The sequence below is a fragment of the Capricornis sumatraensis genome, chromosome 2 (assembly GCF_032405125.1).
Source record: "Capricornis sumatraensis isolate serow.1 chromosome 2, serow.2, whole genome shotgun sequence".
In the NCBI taxonomy this organism is placed as follows: domain Eukaryota; kingdom Metazoa; phylum Chordata; class Mammalia; order Artiodactyla; family Bovidae; genus Capricornis; species Capricornis sumatraensis.
This window is the reverse complement of record NC_091070.1, coordinates 212,745,338-212,772,731: the sequence shown is the minus strand read 5'-3', so window position 1 is coordinate 212,772,731 and position 27,394 is coordinate 212,745,338. Positions and strand designations below refer to the sequence as shown.

The 27,394-nt window shown below is 47.8% G+C and overlaps 1 protein-coding gene across 2 annotated transcripts in view; it reads right to left on the bottom strand.

Moving 5' to 3' along the window:
* CSMD2 (CUB and Sushi multiple domains 2) overlaps positions 1 to 27,394 on the bottom strand; it is a 678,038-nt gene that overhangs the window by 162,860 nt on the left and 487,784 nt on the right. For both annotated transcript variants that reach the window (XM_068966215.1, XM_068966217.1), the window contains exons 23-25: positions 24,369 to 24,525; positions 22,386 to 22,577; positions 15,885 to 16,011 (exon numbers count right to left, since the gene is read on the bottom strand). In XM_068966215.1, the coding sequence (XP_068822316.1) occupies positions 15,885 to 16,011; positions 22,386 to 22,577; positions 24,369 to 24,525 (476 nt within the window). The remainder of the gene's footprint in view (positions 1 to 15,884; positions 16,012 to 22,385; positions 22,578 to 24,368; positions 24,526 to 27,394) is intronic.

Here is a 27,394-nt window from a genome sequence, read left to right as displayed (position 1 = left end):
CGCATGTATTAAGACTCTTATTGAAGACATTTTTCATCCCATAGAAACCCAAGTCTAATAAAATGCTAATTAGAGGTTGTTGTTGATAAGGGTACTTCTGGACCCAAGCAGACATTTGGGTTTGCCTAAGCAGTCCCCCTGCAGGTGACCATCCAGTCTCCTGGCTTCTTCCGTACTGAAAATCATCTGGGGATCCCATGCCCACCAAGCTGTGGGAAGGTGATCCTTCATCTTGACGCCTTGCCCGTTTGTGCACTTGTTTCTTTGGGCCTCAGACACAACACCCGGCACGGAAGAGGGAGGGGCGTGCACATCACGCTCTGGGCTGAGAGCTGCCAAACTGTGGAAGGCTGTGTCTTTGCCCTGGAAGCTGCCGCTGTTTATTGAAAGAGACACACACAACATAATAATACGTGCAGGAGGTGCTAAGTGCGTGGGATAAATAAAGTGCCATCGAAATAACCGGAGGAAGAAGAGAGCTGATCCTGTGCTGGAAATCTACGTGCCAAGTACTTTGTGCATATTGTCTGACGTGCTCATGGTAAGCCTGCGCGCTGGAGCCCGTTTTTTGCCGTCTTGCTGAGGCGGAAACTAGAGTCCCCAGGGGTTAACTGGGATGACTTGCTGGGGGCCAGGGGTGCATCAAACAACTCATAGGGTCAGAGGTGGTATTCAAACCACATCTGTCTGGCACCAAAGGCCTTTCGTTGTCTTCTCCTAATTGAGAGAGGCAAGGGAGACTTCAAGGAGGAGATGTCTTTGAAGCCGTTTTGGAGAAAGAAAAGCAAAGCGCAGGGGGAGTGAGACAGGAAGATGACTGGGAGAGCGAGAGAGAACGGTGTCACAGAGGCAGACACACACAAGCTAGTAACTGGCCTTCCTGCACCCAGACGCTTCACTGCCCTTTCAGTCCACCTTTTCGACCAGGGCTGGCTGGTTTTCTGGACCGTGTATCTGACCAGTCATTCGCCTTTGCCCACAGAGTACAGGCAGGCTTCCTAGGGGGTAACTGCCTCCTCCCCTTCCTCTCAGTCTTTACGCATTTCTTTTCCTTCTCTGGCTCTGGGGACTTCCTGCTGCCCAGATGTTTCCAACACCTGCATGTTCCCTCACACCACCTGTAGTGGCTTGCATGGTCTCCCACCAAAAGACCTGTTCAAATCCCAATCCCCCGTCCCTGTTGATGTAACCTTATTTGGAAATAGGGTCTTTGTAAATGCCATCAACTTATGATCTGGAGTAGGATGGGACCTGAGTCCAGTGCCTGGTGCCTTTCTAAGAGAAAGGAGAGGGAGATTTAGAAACAGAGGCATCGAGGAGACGCAGGGATGACACCATGTGAAGATGGAGGCAGAGATCGGAGGGATGTGTCCACGTGCCGAGGAAGGCCAAGCATCGCTGGCAGCTAACTACCAGGAGCTGGGAAGTGACACAGATCCTTTTCTAGACCTGTCAGAGGCAGTGTGACCCGATGCACACCTTGATTTTGGACTTCTAGGCTCTAGAAGTGTTTGAAAATAAATTTCTGTTCTTGTTTAGTCTGTTACGGCAGCCTGAGTGAACTAATACACCATCTGACTAACATGTCTTAGTAGAAACCCCACCTCCAGCCAGGGAGCTTTTCCACTGGCTTCTCCATATCCTCCCCGAGGCCCCAGTCTGGTGGGGTGCTCCCTCCGTGTGCTCCTGTGTATCAGAGCCAGCCTGTCTTACTCACCTGTCTTGCTGAGTTCCTTACCTGTTGTGTTAGTGTCTCCTTCACGTCTGTATCCTTAGTACCCAGGACCAGGCCTCATCTACACTAAGCTTCTGGTTTGGTTGAACTGATGAATGCATGAATGAATGGCTCATCAGCGTTCAGAGACACCCACAGTTCAGCCAAACTCACCCATGGTCCTTGCTGTGTGTATCCCTTGACGAGGGGCAGCTTCAGTCCGATATGCTAAGGAAGATACTTCTTTCATTACAGGCTTGGACATTGCCCTTTACTACCCACATCCAGCCCCTGGAATCTCACAGCTATGTCTTTGGCATCCCGTCACCACCAAAGAGACAGGACCAACTGCATGGACCCTGGGCCAGAGCTGACTTTGTTTAGAACCAGGAGACACACAGATGCTGCAGCCATGGTCTCACACTCTCCAAGCGCAGCTCTACAAGCCGTCTGACCAATACACACACTTCCAGTCAACGGATAGCAGCTACTGGGTGCATATACATGCCGGGCACTGGTGATACAGGCAAGAATATGGCTCGTTTCTGCCCCTAAGTGTGGTGTGATGAGCACTATGGTACAGATAGGCAAAGAGAAGGCCCCTACCTCAGGCCGAGGGGTGAGGCAAGGCCCCTGGAGGAGGGAACAGCTAGGCTGAGTCTTGCAAGATGAACAGGATGTGTCCAGAGAAGGGGTTGTCAAGGACTGTGACAGGAAAGGGAATGGTCAGGCAGAGAAGAGAGGCTGCTCAAGGACTTGGATGGGATGGGGAGATGGGCACGCCCAGGACACTGCAAGTTCTCCAGGAAGACAAGAGCATGCGTGCAGGTGGGTGAGACCTGAGGCTGTGGGTTAGGACAAACCCACCCAGTGAGTAGGCAGTGTGAGCAGCACCCAGGGAAGGGGGTCCTGGAGATGCAGGGTGTTAAGGATGAACAGAGGAAGAGAAACCCATGAAGATGACCCAGAATGAAGAGTGGAGGAGGTAGAAGGCAAACCAGAAAAAGGTGCATCCCGGGGAGTCAGGAGAGGCGACAGTGTCAGGGCAGGACAATGCTGTCTGAGCTGCAAAAGGCGGCAAGGCGGGCATGGCCCCTGGGGTCCTGGAGAGAGGAGTTTCCATGGTGCTGGGGTAGGGCTGGGGTTAGGGACCTGGGAGCCCCGTTCCCACAAAGGAGGGCCTTTGGCATGCAGCCTGGGCCATCCTGAAAGCCGCCAAGTACACCAGCTCAGCTCACCAACCCAGCGGGTCTCTTTCCCATTCCCCTGGGGGCTGCCTGGAAACTGCTTGCTTTCTCTCTGGGGCTAGATCTTCATTTCCGATTGGCTGACACTCTTTCTAACTCCAGGCTGCCAGGACTGCAGGACCAATCCCATTCTGTTTTTTTTTTTCCTATGGAGTCGCACTTTCCACCACAGTGTCCTGACAGCAGGTCCCCAGGTGAAGGGGTCCCCACCTGACCCCCACTCCCTCACCTCTGCCCACCAGTCTACCACTGAGACCCCCTGGGCTTTGTGGGTAAGGTTCATGACACTCAGCTTCAAGCCCTGCCAGAACGTTCATCTCAAAAGCTAGGAGAGCATCGAATTGTCATTGTAGGAGGCTACACTCCTCAGATGCTGTCTGCAGGCAAACTCGAGTCTGAACTTCAGCTCTCAGTTTCTGAAGGAAACTTGAAACAGTGGGCATTTCTTGGGTACTTCCCACCTCCATCATTTGTATCCATCACATATTAGAAAGATGCATAAACGAGAAAAGACTAAAAAAAAAAAATAATCACAGCATCTTTATGTTGATTTCACTTGCCTTCCAACTAGTCCCAGAATACAAAAAGGGTTTCGGGTGCTTTCAAGTCATCACCACTGCGTGAACACAGTGGATGCTGTCCCAAGAACAGTCATAACAATGGGTTATCAGGGGAAAACAGCATGAGAAAGAACAGCTGCTGCAGGGGGGAAGGGGGTCAGAAATCACTCCTGTCCCCAAATGAGAATGCAGCTTAAATTATCCTCAGTGACATTGGAAATTACAAATAAGAAAATAATACTTGTTTTACAAAATGCCCCCCTCTGAGCTACGGCACTGCAAACCAACAATTAAACCATGATGATAATAGCAGACAATAATAATTAAAGCATTGTGCCATCCAAAGAGCAAAGGCTGAGAAGACGGACCAAAGCCCAAAGCATGCATTGGTGTCTAGAGCGAAATCAGAGGCCCTCCTTTCCGGCTGCCAGCTGGTCTTCAGCAGACACAAAGGTTCTTCTTTGGTTATTTTCCGAAGTGAAAGAACAGGGTTTAGGTCACTGAAGAAGCTGCAGTGACTGGTGTTCTGGGAGGTCAGGGCTGCGCGCAAACGCAGCACTTAAGCTACTGCCTCGTGTTTCACTCTTCCTTGCCAAGTAACCTTGGACTTATTCTCTCGTCATCATCACCCTGTAAATGAAGGCTCCACGACTGCCCATCGTTAACCAGAACCTGCCCTGGAGGCGTCAGGGATTCTTTGAGGGCTGGAGCGTCTTTGTCCTTCTTGGAAGAAATGTTTTCCATGAAACGAAACTCTGCTTTCTCAAGAGGCTCCAACAAAGTGGCTATGGAGTCAAAGACTTGGGTTCAGAGAGTTAATACTAGTACTTGAGAGTTAATTGAGTGACCTGGCAGAGCCTCAGTTTACTCCTCTGTAAAATGGCAGTAACATTATCATAAAGTACCTAGCACTGTCTGATATAAGCATAAAATCAAAAAATGGTAAAATCACCTCAAACAAATTCCAGTTTAGTTCTATTTATTTATTGGACGCCACTAAGAGAGATGCATTAAAGTCTTCTATGATTGTCAATTTCTTCCAGTTTTTCTGACAGATTTTGCTTTATGTTTTCTTGTTAGGTTAAGCGAAAGTATTAGTCGCTCAGAAGTGTCCGACTCTTTGCGACCCCATGGCCTGTAGCCCACCAGGCTCCTCTGTCTGTGGGGTTTTCCAGGCAAGAATACTGGAGTGGATTGCCATTTCTTTCTCCATCTTATTAGGTTATTTGGTGCATAAAGATCCATGACTGTTGGCATAATTGTGGACTAAGCATTTTATCATATTTTATTCTGTGTGTGTGTGTGTGTGTGCGCGTGCGCGCGTGTGCGTCTCCTGCGTTAGCAGACAGTTACTTTACCACTGAGCTACTAGGAAAGCCCTATATGTAGGCAGCATCTGTCTGGGGTCCTCGTGTTATATAGCAACTTCTTTATTTATGTGTGTTTTCAGGCTATTCCTTTGCCTCAGATTTTACGTATTTTATGTTTATTCTGTTTAGTGGCATCTTTTTCCTTTACGTAACTTGAGAATCTTTTTCTTACAGCATGGAAGTTTAACTCGTGGGAGCAGCTCATGGCTCCTTACAGCTCCCTCCCTGCCCACAGGCTGGTCAGCAAACGCTCCCCACGTAACTGTAGAGGCTTCCTTTTCCTGGGTACCTTCCCCTCGGGGCCTGCCTCTGGGACGCCCACACATCAGTTTGCCCACTCCTTTTGCAGACTCTTAGCTCAGCATTTCAATCTCACACCCTGCTCTCTCCCCAACCTTGCTTCTAGGCTGCTCCTTCGATCGTTCCCCACTCTCTCCTCCCATTCCTGAGCTCCTGCAGCCTTGGCCTCTCCAGGGACCACCTCTTCTCTTCCCATCTCTCCTACCTCACACCATGCCGTGGTCAGACGGAAGGGAATTTAGACTCATTATCAGAACTGACACGCTTGCTCTTCAAGCAGTGATGGTGTTATGTGTCCGTCGACTCATGCTTCTTCTTTCTGCTGGGCACACCTCTCTTATAATTAGGTGAGCTGGGAAATGTCTTCTGGTTAATGGGAAATGGAGGAAGAGCTGACTCTTAAACAAATTTGTTCCACTCTCTAATGCTTTTTCTGTCGGCCAGATTTGAGGGTGCACTGGAGGATGGTGAGGCTCTCATGTGGAAGGAGCCTAGACCCTTGAATTACTCTGTGGAGGAGGCATCCCCGCCCACACATACCCACGGCCCTGCTCCCTGCATGGGATTGTGAAATGAGTGAAAAATGAACCTTAATTGTGTTAAAACACTGAGATCTGGGGGTTGTTTGTTACATCAACTAATTATTGGGCTTCCGTGGTGACTCAGATGGTAAAGAATCTGCCTGCAGTGTGGGAGATCTGGTTCAATCCTCGGGTCTGGAAGATCCCCTGGAGAAGGGCATGGTAAGCCACTCCAGTATTTTTGCCTGGAGAATTCCATGGACAGAAGACTGGTGGAGCTCAGTCCAACACTGAGATTTGGGGGTTATTTGTTACATCAGCTAACTATTACTGCTGACTAATACAGGTTTATGTCCATCATTCTATTTTATGCTTTTTGTTTATTATGTTTTCTTGCTATTTCCTTTTTTCTTGGTAACATGTCTTGGTTTTCACACTTCCTTCAGTGATTTGCAAAATATACATTTTGTTTTTAATTCTACTTTAGGCATCTTTAAACATTTTCAAAACTATCCCTAAACTGGCATTTTCTCTAATTATCAAATTGAAGAAAAATAATACAACATTTCATTCTCCTTTATGTAAGACAAAAAAGACTAAAAAGACTTTACTTTCCTCTCTGATTTCCTCCACTATCAAACCACTAATAATACAAGAAGGGACTAGAGACTCAAATTAAATATCGTCTTTCATGGTCTTCAATTCTGAGTATAGTTTTTCCCTACACATCTGTGCAGGCCAAAAATTACATCTGCTTTAGTTTCTCCTGTGGCTGCTGTAAGAAAGTACCATAAATGTGGTGACTTCATGAGAATCTGTTCTTTCACAGTTCTGGAGGCCAGAGGTCTGAAATCAGTACCACTATGTGGAAATAAAGGCTTCTCAGGTAGCGACAGTGGTAAAGAACCCACTTGCCCATGCAGGAGATATGAGACGCAGGTTCGATTCCTGTGTTGGGAAGACCCCTGGAGTAAAGCACGGCAACCCACTCCAGTATTCTTGCCTGGAGAATCCCCATGGACAGAGGAGCCTGGCGGGCTGCAGTCCATGGGGTCATGATCAAGCGACTTAGCACACATGCTGCAAGGTGTCAGCAGGGTTGCACTCCCTCCAGTCTCTGGGGGAGAATCTGCTCTTTGCTTCTTTCAATTTCTGGTGGCTGTCAGCATTCCTTGGCCTGAGGCTGCATCATTCCAATCTCTGTGTCTGTCTGTCTTCACATCACCTTCTCCCCTGTGCATATAAAATCTCCTCTGCTCCCTTCTTATAAGGATATATATGATTGCATCGAGGGCCCATCCAGATAACCCATGGTAATTTCCTCATCTCGAGACCCTTGATTTAACTACATCTTGCGCAGATCCTTTTTCTCAGTGACGTAACGTTTATAGGCTCCAGGATTTAGGAACTGTTAACTTCGGCGGTCTGCTGCCTTGTCTTCACAAGTTTTTTCAACAACTAGGGTGGGCAATTTTCTGTCGCTCTTGGTCATACTATATCCTGGCTGAATCAGTGATTCCTCAAGGCTTTGGCCTTTGATGTTACAGAGAAGAAACTTTGAGAGGGCTGGAATAGTTTTGACTGTTTGTTGTAAATGGCTGCTTTATCGGATGAGGGCTGATTGCGTGCATACCTGTGTGGCTGTGTTTTGTCAAATGCTTGTAGCTATTTTTTTTTTTTGAAAAATAGAAGTGTTTAATTTTTCATCGAGTTGTATCTTACTCATTTTGCCTGGAACTCAGTGAGTCTTTTCGGTTCACCAAGGATAAGAGGAGTTTGCTATCATGTATTTCATTGCAACTTTCTGTTAACAGTTCCATTTGTTGATTACTCTTCATCTGTGCTGCCTGGACTGTGCTCTGTCTTCCACATTCACCAACTTTTCTTTCATTACTTCCCCCCCTTCACCCATTTTCTCTGCAGTTTCAGAGAGATTCTCCAGCTTGTCGCCTATTTCAACGCCTCTATTTCTTATAAGACAAATACTGTGATTACAAATTTTAATTTTTATTGCGTATTTCGTTTCTTTTCATTCTTCACTTGTCTTTGTCACTGTCTTTCCAGCTCAGGAGCTTTCCTCCTCCATTTTGCCATTCATTTTCTGCAACTTCTCTTCCCTATTTCTGATGCTTAAACAAGAATATTATCTCGGACTTTCCCGGTGGCTCAGTGGTAAATAATCCACCTGCCAGTTCAGAAGATGTGGGTTCAATCCCTGATCAGGGAAGATCCCACATGGCGTGGAGCAACTAAGCGCATGCACTACAAGGATTGAGCCTGTGCTTTAGAGCCTGGGACCCACGACTACTGAGCCCACGTGCCTAGAGCCTCCGCTCTGCAATAAGGGAAGCCACGGCAATGAGAAGTCCATGGACCAAAACTAGAAGGAAGCCCCTGCGTGTGGCAATTACAGGAAAATGCACACAGCAACAAAGACTCAGCACAGCACTCCCCACCCCCCCCGCCCCCCACCAAATACAGCATTATCTATATACCCATTTAAAATTTCTTCTGCCTCCTACGGTAAAATCTTTTCAGTGGAAAATGGTTCTCTTTTTAGAAGAATGATATGTTTTAAGTGGCATCACAAGTTTTTAATTTAATTTAATTTTTGCTTATTTATTTTTTGAAAGGGAGAGATATATACTGGTCCAACGTGGCACACCAACAAGATTTGCATTTCTTTGGTTGAACTGTTTATTCTCTTCCTAAGAGATGCTGGAATTCATTTCTGGGCTTGTAAACTGGCAGTTAAATTGATGTATTCTGCCCAATTCAACTATTCAGTGAAGCTCAGCTGGATTATCATCTTTGGATAATTTGAAGTAGTTTGTATTTCTTTTTCCAGAGGTAACCTATGAGAAGCTAAATTGCCAGAGAGCATCACCATTCTGAAAGCTATATTTATACCTACCAGGTTACCTACATCCTCTCCTTCAAACATTTTTGAGCTCCTTTTGATTATTCCGTGGTTTGCTGAAACTGTAAATCTGACAAAGCAATACCCCCATTGTGTTTGTGCTTATCTGTTCAGTTCCTTCAGGAGGTCAGTTCTTGCAGTGTGAGTACATGGACCTTCTCTGTTTAAGGTTTGACTTACTGTCACCACATGAAAATAAACCTTCTGGAAGCTGCTAAACCTGCAGCCACGATTCCTGGCAAAAGCTGTGAACAGAAGCTTGACTTCTCATGCCTCTGCCTCCTTGGGGCCAGCTGCCCGCTTGTTGGGTAAAGGGAAGCCACGCTGACCACAGTGGGGGATTGCTGCTCTCTGATTGATACGAAACTGCAGCGGGGGCATCTGGGCTTCAGGCACAGCCAGATGTTTCGTCTAGTCCAGCATCCTCCCAGGAAGACAAGCTCCACTGGGCAGCAGTAATGGGTAATCAAAACCATGGCCCCCTCTCTCAGTAATCCCACTGATTCATAACCAACAGCCAAGAACAGAGTTTCCAGGTTGCCCTGGCATTAATCATCAAGAAGCACATCCATAGTTAAAAATCAACAATCTAGGACTATTAGCCAAATAAGAACTTTATGACTAAATGGGCATTAAGAGCGGAAATCAGAGCTTCCAGGAACAAGGGGTTCCTCCATCCTCCAAGTGCCCCAGATCTCCTTATGGAAAGCATACCAGCAAAGGACTGTGTCTTATCCCTGCGTGCCTTCCCTTCTTAGAGCCAGCCACACAGAGCTCTCAGCCTCAACGTATACTCAGTTCTTCTGAGTGTAACCAGGACACCTCGGATAGTTACACTCGATTCCTGCTTGGTTCTCCAGCTAATGCATCCTCCACACTGCTGCCACTGAACCTCCAAAGTGGAGAGACTATCATGACCACCAGACGATGAGCTCTTTCAGAAGCAGCTGTGCACACCCACCCCTTCCTCTCTTTTACACGCCTGGAAGCGCTTTACTTCCAAGCTGCATGGTGAACTAGTGCTCTGTAATGTGTGGCTAGAATAGCACCTCCTCTCTGTAACACCTTGCCCAAGCTGCCGCCTGGAATTATGGACTGACCTTGTAAAGGCTTTCTATTGCGCTTATACATACTTCTACATTAGCATTTATTTCATTATATAAGAATCTAAGTAGGCACTATAGGCAGGCTTACATGTATTCCATTTCCAAACCTCTCATCTGTCTTTCCTATTAAAACTGTAAAAGCAAAACGAAACAGATTTCAGCCAGGCACGGCAAGTTCAGACTAACGAAATGTAGGACGGCACCTGTAGGTGGCGCAGGAGTAAAGAATCTGCCTGCCGATGCAGGGGAAGCCGCGCAGGAGGGTTTGACTCCTGGGTGGGGAAAATCCCCTGGGGTAGGGCAACCCACTCCAGTATTCTTGCCTGGAGAATGCCATGGACAGAGGAGCCTCGTGGGCTACATACAGTCCAAGGGGTCGCAGAGTCAGACACGACTGAGCACGCATGCGCGCGCGCGCCCGCACAGAAGAAAGTTCGCTCCCTTTCCTCTTCCCTCTTCTTTTAGACTGGAATGCAGACACAATAGCATCGTCAATGGACATGAACCTGAGCAAACTCTGGGACATAGTGAAGGACAGGGAGGCCTGGCATGCTGTAGTCCATGGGGTCGCCAAGAGTCGGATACGACTGAACGACTGAACAACAGCCGCAGACACAATGCCTGGAGCTTCAGCGGCTGACTAGGTCACTATGAGAATGATCGCCTAGGGATGCAAGGGCAAGAAGAAAAGCAATGGCATCCTAAGCAGCTGCACTAGGTCTGGATGGGACCATCAGATGCTTTTTCCAGGAGAAAAGTGAACCCCCATCTGCTGAAGCCAGCTTTAGTCAGTTTTTCTATTTCCATTCTTAATAGAGAAATTTTCTATCTGTAAGATCGAGATCTTCAAGGGAAAAGACTGTTTCTTATTTATATTTATACCCTCAGCACCTGGCAGGATGCCCAGCACTGAGTAAATGTTCCAAGCTTCTAAATGAACTGAGTGTCGTTACTGTCTTCAGACTATTCCAGCGCCTCCTCATTATACTGAGAAAGCCATTCAGAGTTCTCGTATTGGCATTCAGGGTCCTGCAGAGAGCCCTCTTTACCCACACATCTTTATCTCCCCACATCCATCCACATCAGTCGAGTGCCCTTTCCCCCTTTGTGGACATCCCCTGATGTCATTCCCCCTCCCCTCCATTGGAATGTTTGCCTCTCCGCGTCCAAGCAAGCTCTGCTTGTCTTTCTTTCCTCCATTACTGAACTGGACTTGCAGTCAATTACAGCACCTGGCTTGTCTTCGAGGTACCAGTTTATTTGCCCGATTTCCCGCTAGAATGTGAACCCCCAGCAGACAAGGACTGGCTGTTGTCTGGTCTTTGTGTTTCCCACTGCACGGCACCACACAGTCTGTGGCACAGAGAAGGTTCATAATGTCCTGGTGTGCTAAATGGAACCAGTCCAGGGTCAGAATGGTAGACCAGGGCCAGACGGGATGGGCTTGAAACCTGTATCACTGGGTTACTGTGAGACATTTGTCACTCCTGGGCCTCAGTGATCCCATTTATAAAACAGGGACCATCATAACTGATCCAGAACCTGGTGTGCTGTAGAGACTGGAGACACATTAAGTAGAGGGGAGGATCAGGAGCAAAAAGGCTTTGCCTCCCTCTCCAGTTGTCATCTGAGCTGGTCCACTGATTATAAAAAGGAAAGCTGGAACCCAACATTGCAATCTGAGAAGAGGTCCCGCCCACTGTGGACTGAGCTTTCCACCCTCTAGGCGCTGATGGCATACTTAGGGGTGACATGAAGGCCGCAGCTCACAGGTCTGCTTTCCTGCTGTCAGCTGCCAGGCCTGGACAGAGTTCGTCAGCCAGACTCTCCCGTTCTTGGCTCTCAGGGAGGAACATTCTGTCAAATGCCTCCCCTATCCTGTGCTCAGGGGCCGGTATGACCACCAGCCCACTCCTGTGCACATCCAGGAAGGGCCCACTTTCCTGCTTGGGTCAGCCTGACCATGAATCCCTGCAGCCACCTACAGGGTGTAGTTCCTCCTGGGCACTCCTGGAAAGGGACTCTCTTCGCCCAGCTTGCTGGGGTAAGGTGACGATAGGTTCCTCCGGTCACCTCCAGCGCTTGGTCGAGGCAGGGGCAGGTGAGGAGAGGCACCTTCAGGCCTCTGTCTGAGCCCCAGGGACAGTCTCATGGGCTGGCACACCCAAGGGAAAACCTGTGTGACACCCACCCCCACCAATAGCATGCCATCTGCGACTCTCAGGGGTGACCTGTCTCCTATTGTGCTCTGGGATGCCACCTGGGTCCAAAGAACAACCCCCCCACCAGCCCATGGAGGGGGATTTTCTCCACATTTGGGAGTTTTGCCCCAGGCCCTATTCTAAGTGTTCAGACACATTAGCTCACTTCATTCCCAGAGGAGCCTTAGATGGTAGGTGCTATTTTAATTGCCAAGTTACAGATAAGAGAACTGAGGCACAGGGTGCCTACTTGAAGAACTTCACAAGCTACAGCGCGAGTAAAGAGTGGTAGGTAGTTTGGGGGCCAAGTCAGGCTTTCCGCTGCAACTCGATACCAAATGCAAGACAACTGGGGGGACAACCGGGACATAAAGATAATCAGCTCTTCCAAGGAACGCAGCTGAATGATCAGCCCAGATGGCCCAACTGCAGAACGCAGCTGATGTAGGAAAACCAGGAGCCATTGTAAAACAAAACATAAATAATGTTCTCCGAGAGACGCAAGATGACAATACACTGATAAAAACAAAAGTGGGCTGTCAAGAGCAATCTGAAAACAGAAAGAGCAGTTTTCTTGAAATAAAGATGGAAACAAAAACAAGATTTCCAAAAGAAAGAGGCAGGAATAACAGAATAAATACTGTTGAAAACAGAATTAATGGAAACACAAGATCACTGGCAGAATGAAAATGGGATAGAGATCTATCAAATCGCTAGAGGAGAAACAGGGCCAATTAAATCAAATCAGCTAACGATAGGAAGAGTTACAAATAAAACAATAAAAAAAGCATTGTATATTTTGTTTGAAAGAAAGCATAATACATAGGATGTAAGAGAAATGTATAAAATCCTTTCTTTTAAAGGGTTTCTTTCTTTTCCCTTTCGTCAAATATACACAGAACACAAATAAGAAAAAAATTCAAAAAGTAACAAGGGCACAATGTAGTAAAAGTGGAATTGATTTACAAAATCGTACAAAATATGTAACTTAATAACTTTGAAACATTCTTAAATACTCAGCTTATAAAGAAACCTAAACTAAAATTATAGACTAGACACAAACCCAGATGAATAGTCTATATGGAAAAAAAAAACTTCCTCAAAGAAAAACATACAAAGAACTTGAAGCAGCAGAAACAATTAAGTACCATTTTCTCCATTAAACAGGTAAACACCGTCAGGATCGACAGCATCAAGAGACGCAGAGCGGGGAAGCAGGCTTCTGGTAGATGTATACATTACTGTAATAGCTGGAGGGAAATTTGAGGTCATGCATAAACATTTGCCTTCTGAGAATCTATCCTAAGGAACTAATTGGACAACTGTTCAAAGATTCATGTGTAAGGGTGTTTACTGGAGTGAAAAAGTGAAAATATCCACTTTATCAATAGCAAAGTAGTTAAATAAATTATGGTTGTACAGACAATAGAATTCCCTATAACCATCAACCAGGATGGGGTCGATCTATATATATTGACATAATAAGATGATGATATGTGGGTAAATGGTAAAACAAAAAGCAAGCTACTGAGCCACTCGAAGAGGTGATCTTGTTTTAGCAAGCACGATTATTGCCTTTGCTCTCTGTATACACCGGCATACAAAATGCCTAAAAGGGGAAGTCAAACAAGTGGGTCTCAATGGCTCTCTTATGAAGGGTGTACGGAGAACGGAGTAAGATGATGGGGACTTTTGACTTCTACTCTGTAAACTTTATAATTTTTTAAAACGAGTATTTGGGGACTTCCCTAGCTGTCCAGTGCTTAAGACTTTGCCTTCCAATGCAGGGGGTTCAGGTTCAATCCCTGGTTGTTGAGCTAAGATCCCACAAGACTCATGGCCAGAAAACCAAAACATAAAACAGAAATAATGTTAACAAACTCAATAAAGACTTTACAAAGTGGCCCACATAAAAAATCTTAATAAGTATCTCTTTTTTTATATATATAAATGTTCTATAAAGATATTTTCACTTAAAAAATAATGATGAAGCCTTGGGACTTCCCTGGTAGTCCAGTGGTTAAGAATTCACCTTCCAGTGCAGGGGACGGCATTCAACTCCTGGTCGAACTAAGATTCCAGATACTGCAGCTAAGCTAGCGCACCACAGCTGCTGAGCCTGTGCACTCCAAAGCCCATGCACCGAAAACAAGAGACGCCCACGTGCCACATGAACACCCAGCACAGCTCCCCTAAAAGATAGTAATAATAAGGAAGTCTTCCTCTGAGTAGGGGCACAAACACCAAAGGGGCTGTTTGTGTCCGTCTAAAGGTGGTCTGCCTATGAATTCCCTTAACTTGGCTGCTGGTGGTTCCAGGGAGGGGTGGCGGGGTGTGGGGGTCAGTGAAGGAGAGAGGCGGCGAGGGACTGAGAGCAGGCAGGGGGACAGGCATGGTGGATGCTGCAGACGCCTGGCTGGGACGGCAGGCTGGGCGGAGGAACGGCAGGAGGAAGGGAAAAGGGGACCGTTGCCCCGTCCCCATCTTTCACCCGCTCTCAGTGCAGCTGGGAAGGAAGCCCTTCTCTTCTCCTTTGAGGCTGTGAAGCACCAGGGAGCCTTTCCAATGGGGACTGAGGTCACAGTCATCCTTTCCCGGCCATTCCCCACCTCGGCGTCCTCACACACCACCCCAGCAGGCCCCCTCTAGAGCTCCTGCTGTCTCTGGAGAGATTATTTCCTGTTTATCTGGATTCTCTCTTTTGGAGAGCTGGGAGAGGATCCTCTGGTCTTCCCCCCAGCCCAGCTCACGCCCGCCATTCCTCTGAGTGACAACAGTTCTCACGTCTGCCCAGAAAGCCCGTAACTGATTTCTGGCGCTCTCCTTGCCAAACTCTGTGATCTCTCTGCTCTCCTTCCAGCCTCCTCCTAAACCTTAATACCTGGGAACTAACAATGCATGTCCTGGGGATGCTCAGGTTACAGTATCATGGAGGAGATGCACGCCCCAGTACTTAAGAAGCATCAGGATGTCTACAATTACCTTCGTGTGATTCAGCAAAAGCAAAAATGAGGACAGAAAGGAAAGAAAAAAGAGCAAATCTGGTGGCATATTCAAAGCAGCTGAATCCAGTGACAGGGACAGAGGTGCTCAGCAAACTGTTCTTTCGACTTTTCTATTTTATGAATTGTATGCTACATAGCAAAAGTGAGGAAACAGAAGCCTCAATTTCCACATTTCTTGAGGAGAGTGACCTCCCGTCCTGCTGTTCAATCCCCTGACCACTCCTCTACCACCTCTCACCACGTACACGCGCATCTCCTCTTTGGGACTCCAATACGCAATTCCTATTAGGCACGGATGTGGAAAGGATACTATATTTTGAGGAAATATGTACAAAGTGCCGGACAGCATGCTGAACTTTTGTAACTATTCCCTTCACAGTTCTAGAGCACAAGCATTTTTGTTGCCATTTTACAAATGTGAAAACTCAGATTGAGAAAGGGAAGCGATGTGGGGTGAGACTGGAGTAGTAGGCAGACTCTCACTACCATCATAGGACCATGGTTAAATATTTATTGTGTTTCAAGCACTGTGCTGAGCACATGGCCTACAATGGCTAATTGGGGTTTCCTGTCCTGAGAAGCCAGTATTATAGCCCATATACCCCAGAAGGAAAGGAAGAGAGACTTACCCAAAGTCCTGCAAACGGTAAAGGGCAGAGCTGGGATTCAAGCCTGTGCCCTCAGCTACTGTGTGGTCACCGTGTCACCTCGGCCAGCGCCTCGTGTGAACTTGGATTGCAGCCCTGTGATGCTCAGGCTGGCCTTTTCTGGTTTTCCATAGGCTCTGGCCTGAGCCTGGGGTCATAGCGATGACTGTTTATTACAGGGGCCTTCAGGTGAGGTGGGCAGGGCCAGCCACTGGCTAGCGGACTGGTAAGGATGCTGGTGACGAGTCCCTTGAACTGTTGGCAGTGGTCATTTTGCCAGCCCTGACACTTACCCAATGGTGCAGCCAGCATCAGCCTCGATGGTCCAGACGCAGTTGAGGTTGTGCTCGTAGGGAGCTGGATACCCAGGGGACAGCACCTGCCCCAACACTTCTCCTCTCACTGTCCCTCCACACTCGGCTGAAAGAAATCCCAGAAGAGTGAGTTTCAGGGGGCGACCTGCACTCACAGGGGCACCCCCTGGCTTCTCCTGCCTGTGTGCAGGGTCCCTCTTGTTCACCCCAGGTGGCTGAGCACAGCATAGAGGAAGGCTCTTGGATGAGACTTGTATCTGGGATCTACAAAAGACCCTATAAGTCAACAATGAAGAGACAAACAGCTTGGTTAAAAAGTGGGCAAAGCGTTTGAACAGACATTTCTGCACAGAAAGTATACAAATGGCCTCTGAGCACATGAGATGTGTAACATCACAGTCACTGGGGAAACGCCAATCAAAACCACAATGAGGCCCCACCTCAAAGTCTCTAAGATGGGTGTAATCAAAAAGACAGACTAACTAATGTGTAGGTGAGGATGTGGAGACACTGGAACCCTCAGCTTCCAGTTTCCAGCTGGTGGGAACACAAAACGTTACAGCTGCTTTGGAAAACAGTTTCCTAGATACTACCGAAGGGAAAGTGAAAGTGTTAGTTGCTCAGGCGTGTCTGACTCTTTGCGACCCCATGGACTGTAGCCCGCCAGGCTCTTCTGCCCATGGAATTCTCCAGCAAGAATATTGGAGTGGGTTGCCATTTCCTTCCACAGGGTATCTTCCCGACCCAGGGATTGAACCTGGGTCTCCTGTAGTACAGGCAGATTCTTTACAATCTGAGCCACCAGGAAAGCCCCAAAGCTACCTAATGACCCCAGCAGTTCTGCTGTTGCATACACACCCACGAGAAATGAAAATGTAAGTTCAAATGAGAATTTGTACACAAATGACCATAGTATCATCATTCATAAAATCCAAAAAAAAAAAAAAAAAGGGAAAAAACCCAAATGTCCATCGACTGATGAACGGATTAACAAATAAGGTATATCCATAAAACAGAATATTATGTGTCCCTAAGAAATAAAGAGGTACTGGCACACAGTACAACATGGATGAACAGAATGTTGAAAATATTAGCTAAGTTAAAGAAGGCAGGCACAAAAGGCCACATACTGTGTGTTTCTATTTATATAAAATATCTGGAACCGAAAAATTTACAGAGACAGAGAGTACGTTTGTGGTTGCCAAGGCCTGAAGAAGAGCAGGCAGTGGGGAGGGATTGCTAATGGGTTAGGGTTTCTTCTGGGGAGACAAGATATTCAGGAATCAGATTGTGGTGATGGCTGTACAACCCCATGAATATACTAAAAGGCAACTAAACGGGCCAACTTTATGGTATGTGAAGTCTATCTCATTAAAGTTATTTTAAAAAGGTCCCTGGGGGTTCGGCTGATGGCCCACTCTATGAGCAAACTCCTTGAAGCTTCCTGGAGGATGTGCAGGAACTCACATCTGGTCATTGACAAGAACTGGTCATTGACAAGACGTTGCATTCTTCCTCCCAGAGAACTTGTGGTCCAGAGGAGGAGATGGCCGCAGTGTATGCCCAGGGCCCCGACCGGGCCATGTTCATGGCAAGCGGTAGCACAGAGGTGGAGGTGACCAGTTTCCTCGAGGGCAGGGTTGGGAGAGGTGGGGCGGGTGGGAAGAGTGGAATGGAGAGGCCCCGGAAGAGGACACTGCTGACAGGGAGGAGCACCGCAAACCTCCTGGGGCTGTGAAACAGCACGGCGGCTTGAGGGACAGCATGTGGGATGGGGCGTGGTGGGGAGATGGGGCTGAGGAGCTGGGCGAGCATCCTGCATGGAAGGGCATTGCATACTCGGCTGTTGCCTACTTCCTGTGTTAGGAGAAGAACTGCAGAGCTTATGCACGTGAGTAGAGTCATCACTTTTACACACTTGCCTATTAGAGAGAACACGCTGGGAGCAGTGTGCTGGAGCACAGCGGGGTGGACCTGGAGGCGGGGACCCAGTGAAGAGGTCTGCACGTGCCATCAGAGCAGCCCGCTGGGTCACAAGCAGGGGACCCCCCGGCCTCTTTCCTCCCCATTGTCTAACCCGCCTCCGAGCCCCTGGGTCAGAAGTGGGGGACCCTCCCGGCCTCCTTCCTCCCCATCGTCTAACCTGCCTCTGAGCCCCTGGGCCTGAACCTCTGTGATCCTTTTCACACCTGACCCCCCGCCCCCATTGTTAAGAGTGGTGGCTCCGTCCCTTACCATCTCTGGGGGAACAGAGTCCCCAGCCCCCAGCAGTGCCACCAGAAGGACCCTTGTAAAATACAGAGTGGCCACATCCCTGCTTAGGTTAAACCCTCCTTCCCAGGGTGAAGTCCATACTGCTTAGGGGAGCCCAAGAAGCCCCCAGAGGGCTCCCTTTGGCCTTTCCTGGCCCTCTCCTGGCACCTCTTGGTCCGGTCAAGTATGACGAACTCCACAAGCCCAGGCACACTGAGCCTCTTCAGGCCTCTCCTTGGACTCGCAGTTTGACAGCATCTTCCGCATGAGACTCTCCCCGCTCCATGTGGAGCTGACATTGTCCTCTTCGGTGTCTCCATTATAACCTGAGCAGGATCTTATCATAGCCTATATATTGTCACCCTGCTTATTTAACTTCTATGAGTACAGAATATGAAATGCCAGGCTGGATGAGTCACAAGCTGGAATCAGGACTGCCAGGAGAAATAACAACAACCTCAGATATGTAGATGATACCACTCTAATGGCAGAAAGCAAAGAGGAACTAAAGAGCCTCTTGATGAAGGTGTAAGAGGACAGTGCAGAAGCTGGCTTAAAACTCAACATTCAGAAAACTAAGATCACGGCATCCTGTCCCATCAGTTTATAGCAATAGATAGAGAAAAAGTGGAAACAGTGACAGATATTATTTCCTTGGGCCCCGAAATCACTGCAGATGGTGACTGCAGCCACGAAATGAAAAGATGCCTACTCCTTGGAAAGCTATGGCACACCTAGATAGCATATTAAAAAACAAAGACATCACTTTGGCCACCTGATGAGAAGAGCCCATTCACTGGAAAAGACCCTGATGCTGGGAAGATTGAGGGCAGGAGAAGGGGGTGAGAGAGGATGAGAAGTTTGGATGGCATCACCAACTCAATAGACATGAGTCTGAGCAAACTTCAGGAGACAGTGAAAGACAGGGAAGCCTACTGTGCTGCAGTCTATGGGGTCATAGATACAACTTAGCAACTGAACAACAATCTCCTTTACAAGACTATACACTCTCTGGCAGTAGGGATCTTGTATTACTTATCTTTGTACATCAAGTGCCCAGCATGGTGTTTGGCACATTATGTGCTCAGGTGCTCAGTCATGTCTGACTCTTTCTGTGACCCCATGGACTGTAGCCTGCCAGGCTTCTTTGTCCATGGAATTTTCTAGGCAAGAATACTGGAGTGGATTGCCATTTCCTTCTCCAGGGGATCTTCCCAACCCAGGAACTGAATCAGTGTCTCCTGCATTGCCAGGTGGGTTCTTTCCCACTAGTGCCACCTGGGAAGCCCTTGGCATCTTACAGATACTTTAACAAATGTTTGTTGAATGAATACATGGGAATATAGAAGATCAAGTGAATGACAGAAGCTTATTGCTTTCCAGGCAAATGACTATGAAGGGTCTGAATCAAGGGAGCATGAGTCAAAATGAAGAGGAGACTTGCCGCAAAGCTTCTTAGGAAAGATCTGATTAAACAAGACCTTAGAAGAGGTAAGAAAAGATAGGGTCAGGGCCACAAATGGGAGACTGACCTTCATCTGTTGCTACAAAGGACCCGTGAAGCATCTCTTGGGCCCCATGGCTTGACCCAAGCCTGCTAAGGCAGGGCAGGGGAGGGGTCCTTCTGAAGTGAGCCTGCTCAGGAGACTGGACCCTTTCTTTCAGCATCACTACCCTTGTGATGATGTTGGGATGGGTTGTGCCAACTCAACTGAGAGATGCAGGGCTGACAAGCCTGGAACAGGGAGTAAGGTGTGGGTGGGAGGATGAGCTCAAAGGAAGCCTGTTCAGCTTCACAAGTAGCTCAAAGGGTGGGCAGGACATTATCCATGTTCTGGGCTGGAGCTTCCTTCCATATTCCTGATGGAGCAGCCCCTCCTGCATCCCAGAGCCACATGTTTGGAGGCAGCGGCACCAGGAGCATTTCCTCATGGACACAACTGCCTCTTTCCTCAGGGGTCACTTTATCTGGGGACAGGAAGGGGGCAGGGGCTGAGCCTCGGGGCCAGCATGAAGCAGATTTACCAACAAGACCCCAAGACTCTGGTCTTTCTGATCTTCTCTCTGATCTCCATCCTAGAGCCCCAGCTGCTTCCTTTGGGCTGTAGCATCCACCATGGACCAAGAAACCATCTGCATGTTGCAGCTGTAGCAGTCATTTCTGACAGGCCACGATCAAGTCTACACAATAGGACATATGCAAAAATATACACACACAGTTCCAAACACACAGCCTCCCTCCCCTACATGGTGCCAGAGGGAGTCTCAGTGGGGCAGGCCGCTGGAGGTTCAAAGTATAAATATTTTTTCCAGCACTGCTTGAGCAGATCCTCTAAGTTCCATCCGACTGGCAGATTAGATATTCAGAAGGACTTTATGGGGGAGACTTTCTGCAAAGCAAATAATTGTTTTGCAGTGTGAATCATCACCTCCTTCACATTTCGTTTGCTCTGGCTTGCCTATGGCCTCAGACAGTTGTCTGTTTATGCCTGTGTCTTCCTTTCTGGCCTGGGTCCTGCTTTTCCTTGTATTCCCAGGGCCTGGCAGAGAGCCTGGCACATGAATGAAAGAAGGAGATAGAAACAGGGATGTAGGGAGAAAGGGACAAGGTGTGCCTGCACTTGAACACAAAGAGACAGGAAGACTCCAGAGGCCACTGTCCTGTTCTGTCCATAGTCAGGTTTAAAATCCTTGCCTTTAGACCCTCTGTTGTGTAACAGTGTCAAGATCCTGTTAACATACAGTTGTCCGGGTGGTGGTGGGGAGAGTATCTCCCTTACCCCCTCCCCCCCATGCTGGTTCACACCTCCAGCTTCACACTGGCTCAGGCTGGAATGTGCAGCTCTTCTCCCTTCCCCTCTGGTGGGTGATGCTTACCCATCCTTTCAAGTCTCAATTAAAATATCACCTCCTAAGCACAATTTTCTTGTATTCCCTCCACCCTCTGGCACCTACTCTTGTTACAATGCTTATCTTGTATAATGATCTGTTTTGGGTCTCTTCTCCTTGCCGGGGTGTGGGCTCTCCAAAGGCAGAAAGAATGCTTTATTCTTTCTTTTTTTCATTTCTCTGCTTCTGCACACACCCAGATGTACACCTGCACCAATTCTGCCCCTTGGCACTCGGTAGGTGCTTACACGTCCTCCCGGTGGAGGATTTGCTTTTATAAGAGCAGCCAGAGCTGCACAGCCATGCTGAGGTTGTGGGCCATGGGACAGGGGAAGGGACGAGGGAGAGGCCTGAGGATGCAAGACCAAGCGGCATGGTAGGACTCCTGCTCAGCAGGGAGGGCCATACACGCAGTGAGGCGGGTGGGCCAGACAGACCAAAGGATGAGCGTGAACTGTTCTCCACTTCTGCCTTGGACCAGGTTTCTCTTGTCCTGTGACATGTGGATGGAGCCTCCCAACAGCCTGTGTTGACATTCTGGAAGCACCACAGGGTTAAGGAGGCGCTAGTTCATCATCACATTCTCAAGCGTGACATACATCTAGCTCATGATCTGAAACTTGAGGACAAGACAGATATTAATTCATCATCCTACTTTCTCTTTCAGCATGTCCCCAGAAAAGGGAGCATGAACCCCATTTTGTCTATGGGGAAACTGAGGCCCAGAGTGAACCGGAGATTTATTTAGTCATGGTGTGGCAGGAACCCTTGGAACCAGGCAAAAAGTTCTTTCTTCCTCTTAAATGACTCTCCCACTTCTCTGTTGTTACCAGGATTACAACTCTGAGAGCATGACTTGGCCCTGGTGCCACTCACTGAATGTGTGATGGAGGCGAAACACCGCCTGGTGACTGTCGTGCAGGTGTGATGAGGTTGAGAGTGAGGGCGTGGGTGGCAGAGATGCAGGGCCAGTGATGGCTCCCATGAATAGGAGGGTTCAGACAGCCCCAAGGCCCTGGAGTGTGGGGACCAATGAGGGACACTTAGTGAGCTCAGAGCTTGGAACTCTGCATTAGGGGACAACCAAAGTGGTAAAAAACAAACAAGCAAACAAAAAACTGCCAGCCAAAGCAGGAGACATAAAAGATGTGAGTTCGATCCCTGGGTTGGGAAGACCCCCTGGAGGAGGGCATGGCAACCCACTCCAGTGTTCTTGCCTAGAGAATCCCCATGAACAGAGGAGCCTGGCAGGCTGCAGTCCATGGGGTCGCAAAGAGTCAGACACGAAGAAAGTGGCTGAGTACGCACGAGGGGTTACCTGCAGAGCAAGAGGCCTACCGACACAAGTGGGCAGTGGCTGGTCCCAGGCCCTGCGCTCCCCGCTCAGACACAGCAGCTCCTCACTGCCCCGCAGGCTGTACCCGGGGTCACAGCTGAAGGACACGGAGCTCCCAGCGAAATGGCCTCCATCATGAACCTTGTAGCCAAACTGGGGGGTTCCTGGGTCCTCACATTTGATGAGTTCAAAACCTGGGGAAAAGAGAAAAAAGTGAGCATGATATGCCTGGCACAAACCACATCCTGCAGCCCATCCCCCCATCCCAGAGTGTGCAGGTCCTTAAGAAAGCCACCAGCATGTGTCTTACGGAGCACTACTTCGGGGCCACATGACTGTGCTCAGGTCAGGGTCTCTGTTTACAGAGTGTCCCCCCTTGCCTGCCACTGTATATAAATGACTTATTTCTTCCAGGACAGCTTTTAATAGTTTTCAGGTGTAGGGTCTGGATTTTCTGGGTTTTTCTGGTTTGTTTGTTTGAGCCATAGCATTTTGCTAGCAGGAGCTGCTTTTCCCGTTTTGCTCCCTGAGACATTCTGATAGGAAACATGGAACAGTCACTTTGCGTATATGTTTCACAGCTCAGCTTCATCCTGCTGAAGTACATACTCTATTGAATGAGCCTGGAGAAGGACACCTCTGTGAGCTTACACAGAGCTCCTCAGGCACAGTGGTCACCTGGATCAGCTCTTGTGTTTTATTCACAGGATTCCTTTAGGGACGAGTGACTATGCATTCCACAGCTGAGAATATTGACTGCGGAAGGTCACACAAATTGCCTCAAAGTCACCCAATCTCAGGTGACAGAGATGGAATCGGAAGGCAACTCTGTTTAATCCTCTTCCATCGATGTGCCTGCAGTGACAGGCACAGACCCCATGTCCAGGCAAGAGGCATTTCGGGTAGACTCATTGTGGGTTTTTTTAGCACTTTTATAGAGATATAACTTACATACCAAACACTTGCCCATCTACAGTGTACAATGCAGTGTCTTTCCGTCTATTCAGTTACGCGACTCTCAGCACAATCTACTTTTAGACACTTGCATCACCCCAAACGGAAAATGAATTTTCCCCAACTTCTTCATCCCCGGGCAACTAACAATTTTCCTCCTATCTCTGTGGATTGGCCTATTCTGGACACTTCATATAAATGGATCATGCAGTACATATGTCCACATGTCCTGTGACGGGCTTCTTTCACTTAAAATCCTGTTTTCAAGGTTCAACCATGTTGTAGTATGGACCAAAACTGGATCCTTTTCTATGGCCAAATAGTACCCCATGGTATGGATGGATATATCCACTCATCAGTTGATGGATACTCACTGGATTTTAAAGTAGCCTATAAAAAGCACATTTCTTTGTAGCAACTGGGCAAGTAGAAGCTCAAATCAATGAATAAAATAGCTGTGAAGCCAAAGAATGGAGATACCACCCCAAGTATTCTGTAGCTGTGGACAAACCTCGGGTGTTTTTTCTTTTTGCAATCCCAGGAATAAGGGAGATTTCCCTCCCTTATTCCTGTACCTCCACAGTCAGGAAAAAAGGGAATCAACACTTGACTCTTCAGGGAGTGGTAAAAAAAGAACATAATTATACATTAGCGTTTGCATTTTTTACATCTGACTGTAGCCAAACATTATTTTATAAATGTCATGATTAGGAGAGGCTATCTTTGGTTGATTTAATTAAAAGACTCAGTGCTTATTATTTGTAGTGAATTAAAGGTGATGAGTGAGTAAAAGGTGTGCTGTAACTCTGAGTTCAGCTAATCACGGGTGTAACCATGGAGCTGTATGCCAAGTGGCAACCTATCCACATCATGGGCACAGGGTCTTAGGGGAAACAATCAGCTAAGTGTGCACCAGTTAGAAAAAATCAAACCCACTAATTGACGGGTGACATCCCAGAGCCCAGCCTCCCAGTGTGTGGAACCAGGGAGAGCCCGATTTCATGGTCCACTCAGAAGTGAGAAAGACTTACTGGAAAAGTGCAGCTCAAAGCCCTTGCTGGTGTTCTCAGCATCAGTGATGAAATCAAGCCACAAACTGCTGGACGTGCTATTCAATGTCACCCCCAGCATCTCGGTGCGGCTGAACACCCCAAGCAGACGGGCAGAGTTGTTATTGCCATCGTAGACCTGGACACAGGAGAGACCCCAACCCCATGTTATCAGCATGACCTTATCTGGAACAAGAGCTCCCTAACCCACAGCCCACGTTCCCAGAGTTCAGCACAGACAACAACTGTTAGAGGGGCACTGAGCCCCTGGATGCAAGGAAGACAGCAGAGTGGAGTTGGCCACCATGTGGGTTATCAATCTGTCTCACCTTCACTTGGTACCAGTTTTGTGCTCAGCCTATCTTGGTGTGAATCCGATCTCTAGGAACTGGTTGCTGTTCTAACCTTTCCAGGGGAGTTCTGGTCTAGTTCCCCCAACCCCCATATGGCACCAGCTTACTCTTCAGCAGCTGGGGGAGGCCAGGTTGGGGCAGCCTGACTACCCAAGCCAACTGTTTCTGCAGACACATAGGCTGCAAGTGGAGACATTACTTTGCCAACAAAGGTCCGTCTAGTCAAGGCTATGGTTTTTCCAGTCGTCATGTATGGATGTGAGAGCTGGACTGTGAAGAAAGCTGAATGCTGAAGAATTGATGCTTTTGAACTGTGGTGTTGGAGAAGACTCTTGAGAGTCCCTTGGACTGCAAGGAGATCCAACCAGTCCATCCTAAAGGAGATCAGTCCTGGGTGTACACTGGAAGGACTGATGCTAAAGCTGAAACTCCAGTACTTTGGCCACCTCATGTGAAGAGTTGACTCATTGGAAAAGACCCTGATGCTGGGAGAGATTGAGGGCAGGAGGAGAAGGGGACGACAGAGGATGAGATGGCTGGATGGCATCACTGACTTGATGGACATGAGTCTGAGTGAACTCCGGGAGTTGATGATGGAGAGGGAGGCCTGGCGTGCTGCGATTCATGGGGCTGCAAAGAGTCGGACACGACTGAGCGACTGAACTGAGCTGAACTGAGGCTGCAAGCATTTGGCATTTCTGCACTGCAAGATATGCTATCTTGTCCTTCCGTGATCTGAGACACCCAGGAGATGAGATAGCCGTCCTCCTCCCTAATCCCACCCTGGTAGCTCAGTGGTAAAGAATCTGCCTGCCAAAGCAGGAGATGCAAGAGATGGGAGTTCGATCCCTGGGTTGGGACGATCTCCTGGAGTAGGAAATTACAACCCACTCCAGTATTATTCTTACCTGAAAAATCCCATGGACCGAAGAGCCTGGTGGGCTACAGTCCATGGGGCATCAAAGTCAGACACAGCTGAGCACACACGCACACTACCCCCACCCTACTGTGGCAGTGGCCTCGGTCTCACACTCTGCAGGACCAGGGCCCTGGGATCTGGCAGGATGGAGTTAAAATGTCCAGGGTGTCAGATGTCACATATCTTCCCATTCCCCAAACTCAGCCTCTGCCCCTTCCCTCCTAAAATGAGGGCTCTAGCCAGGGCCTGCTGGGCTAGCCAGGGGTGGAATCATGCAGGCATCTGGTTTCCCTGACTCCCATCTGTCCCCTGAACTTCTGAGCACCAGCAAAGACAGCAGTCATCAGAATAATGAACTGGCTCCCCAGGTTCTGAGGTTGCCGCTCCTTTCCAGACAATTGTGCAAATAACAACAGAAGTTGTGATTGAGTGAAGGACCCCCTGGTGCTTTGGTAAATATCAAAGATGGGATCTATGGGTGGGTGATGAATATTTGTGCATGGCACAGGATGTGGTGCCAGCTGCCAGCAAATTGGAACAATATTTCCATCCTACTATTTATGAAGCAAAGCTTTCTAAAAGAAGTCATCCTTCAAGCTAACAGTGCTGTATATTACAGAGATTTGTTCAGGCCCCTGGGAGCCTCAAAAGTCTGTTTCCAGATCCTGTATGCAATTGCTTTATGTCATAGATAGACTGGGAGAATTCCAGAGCGCCAACAGATATAGAGATGACACCAATTCAAAGAGTTTTTGCTCACTGTTACATCCAGATTGCTATAAAAATATTTTTACCCATTAACACATATATTTTCTAATTGACTGATCAAGGAATTAGTCATCAACATTTGCCAGCATCACAATCAGAGAGACAGCTAGTCACCATATGTTTCTTAATGGAAGACACCAATAACTATGGGGTCATTTTGTCAAAAGAAAAATTAAACCTGACTAAGATCAAGCTACTGTATCGAATTTCCAAGTTACAGGAAATATGGAGGACAGAGGAACACATGAAATGAATAAATTACAAATAAACAAACAAGTCACAACTAAATAACAAGTAAATTATTCCCAGGTGGCTCAGTGGTAAAGAATCTGCTTGCCAATGCAGGAGATGTGGGTTTGAGCTTCCTGGGTCAGGAAGATCCCTTGGAGGAGGAAATGGCAGCCCACTCCAGTATTCTTGCCTGGGAAATCCCATGGACAGAGGAGCCTGGCAGGCTACAGTCCACGGGGTCACAAAAGAGTTGGACATAACTTAGTGGCTGAACAACAACAACAAAAGAAGAGATGGAGGTAGAAACCTAAACACACAAAAAATACTTGAGGCAACTAATCTAGTGGGTAGATTTTACTTGGATCCTGATTCAAATAGAGTGCAAATTTTAAAACTATTATGATAATATTTAAAAATTTAAAATATAATTATGAATTATATTTAAAAATATAATTGTTGGCATATCATTGTCCAGAATATGTGGAAAATTCCCTGGTACATAAGAAGCACCTAATAAATGTATGAAAGAAGTGAAAGTGTTAGTCACTCAGTTCAGTTCAGTTCAGTCACTCAGTCGTGTCCAACTCTTTGCGATCCCGTGAACTGCAGCACGCCAGGCCTCCCTGTCCATCACCAACTCCTGGAGTCCACCCGAACCCATGTCCATCGAGCCGGTGATGACATCCAACCATCTCATCCTCTGTTGTCCCCTTCTCCTCCTGCCCTCAATCTTTCCC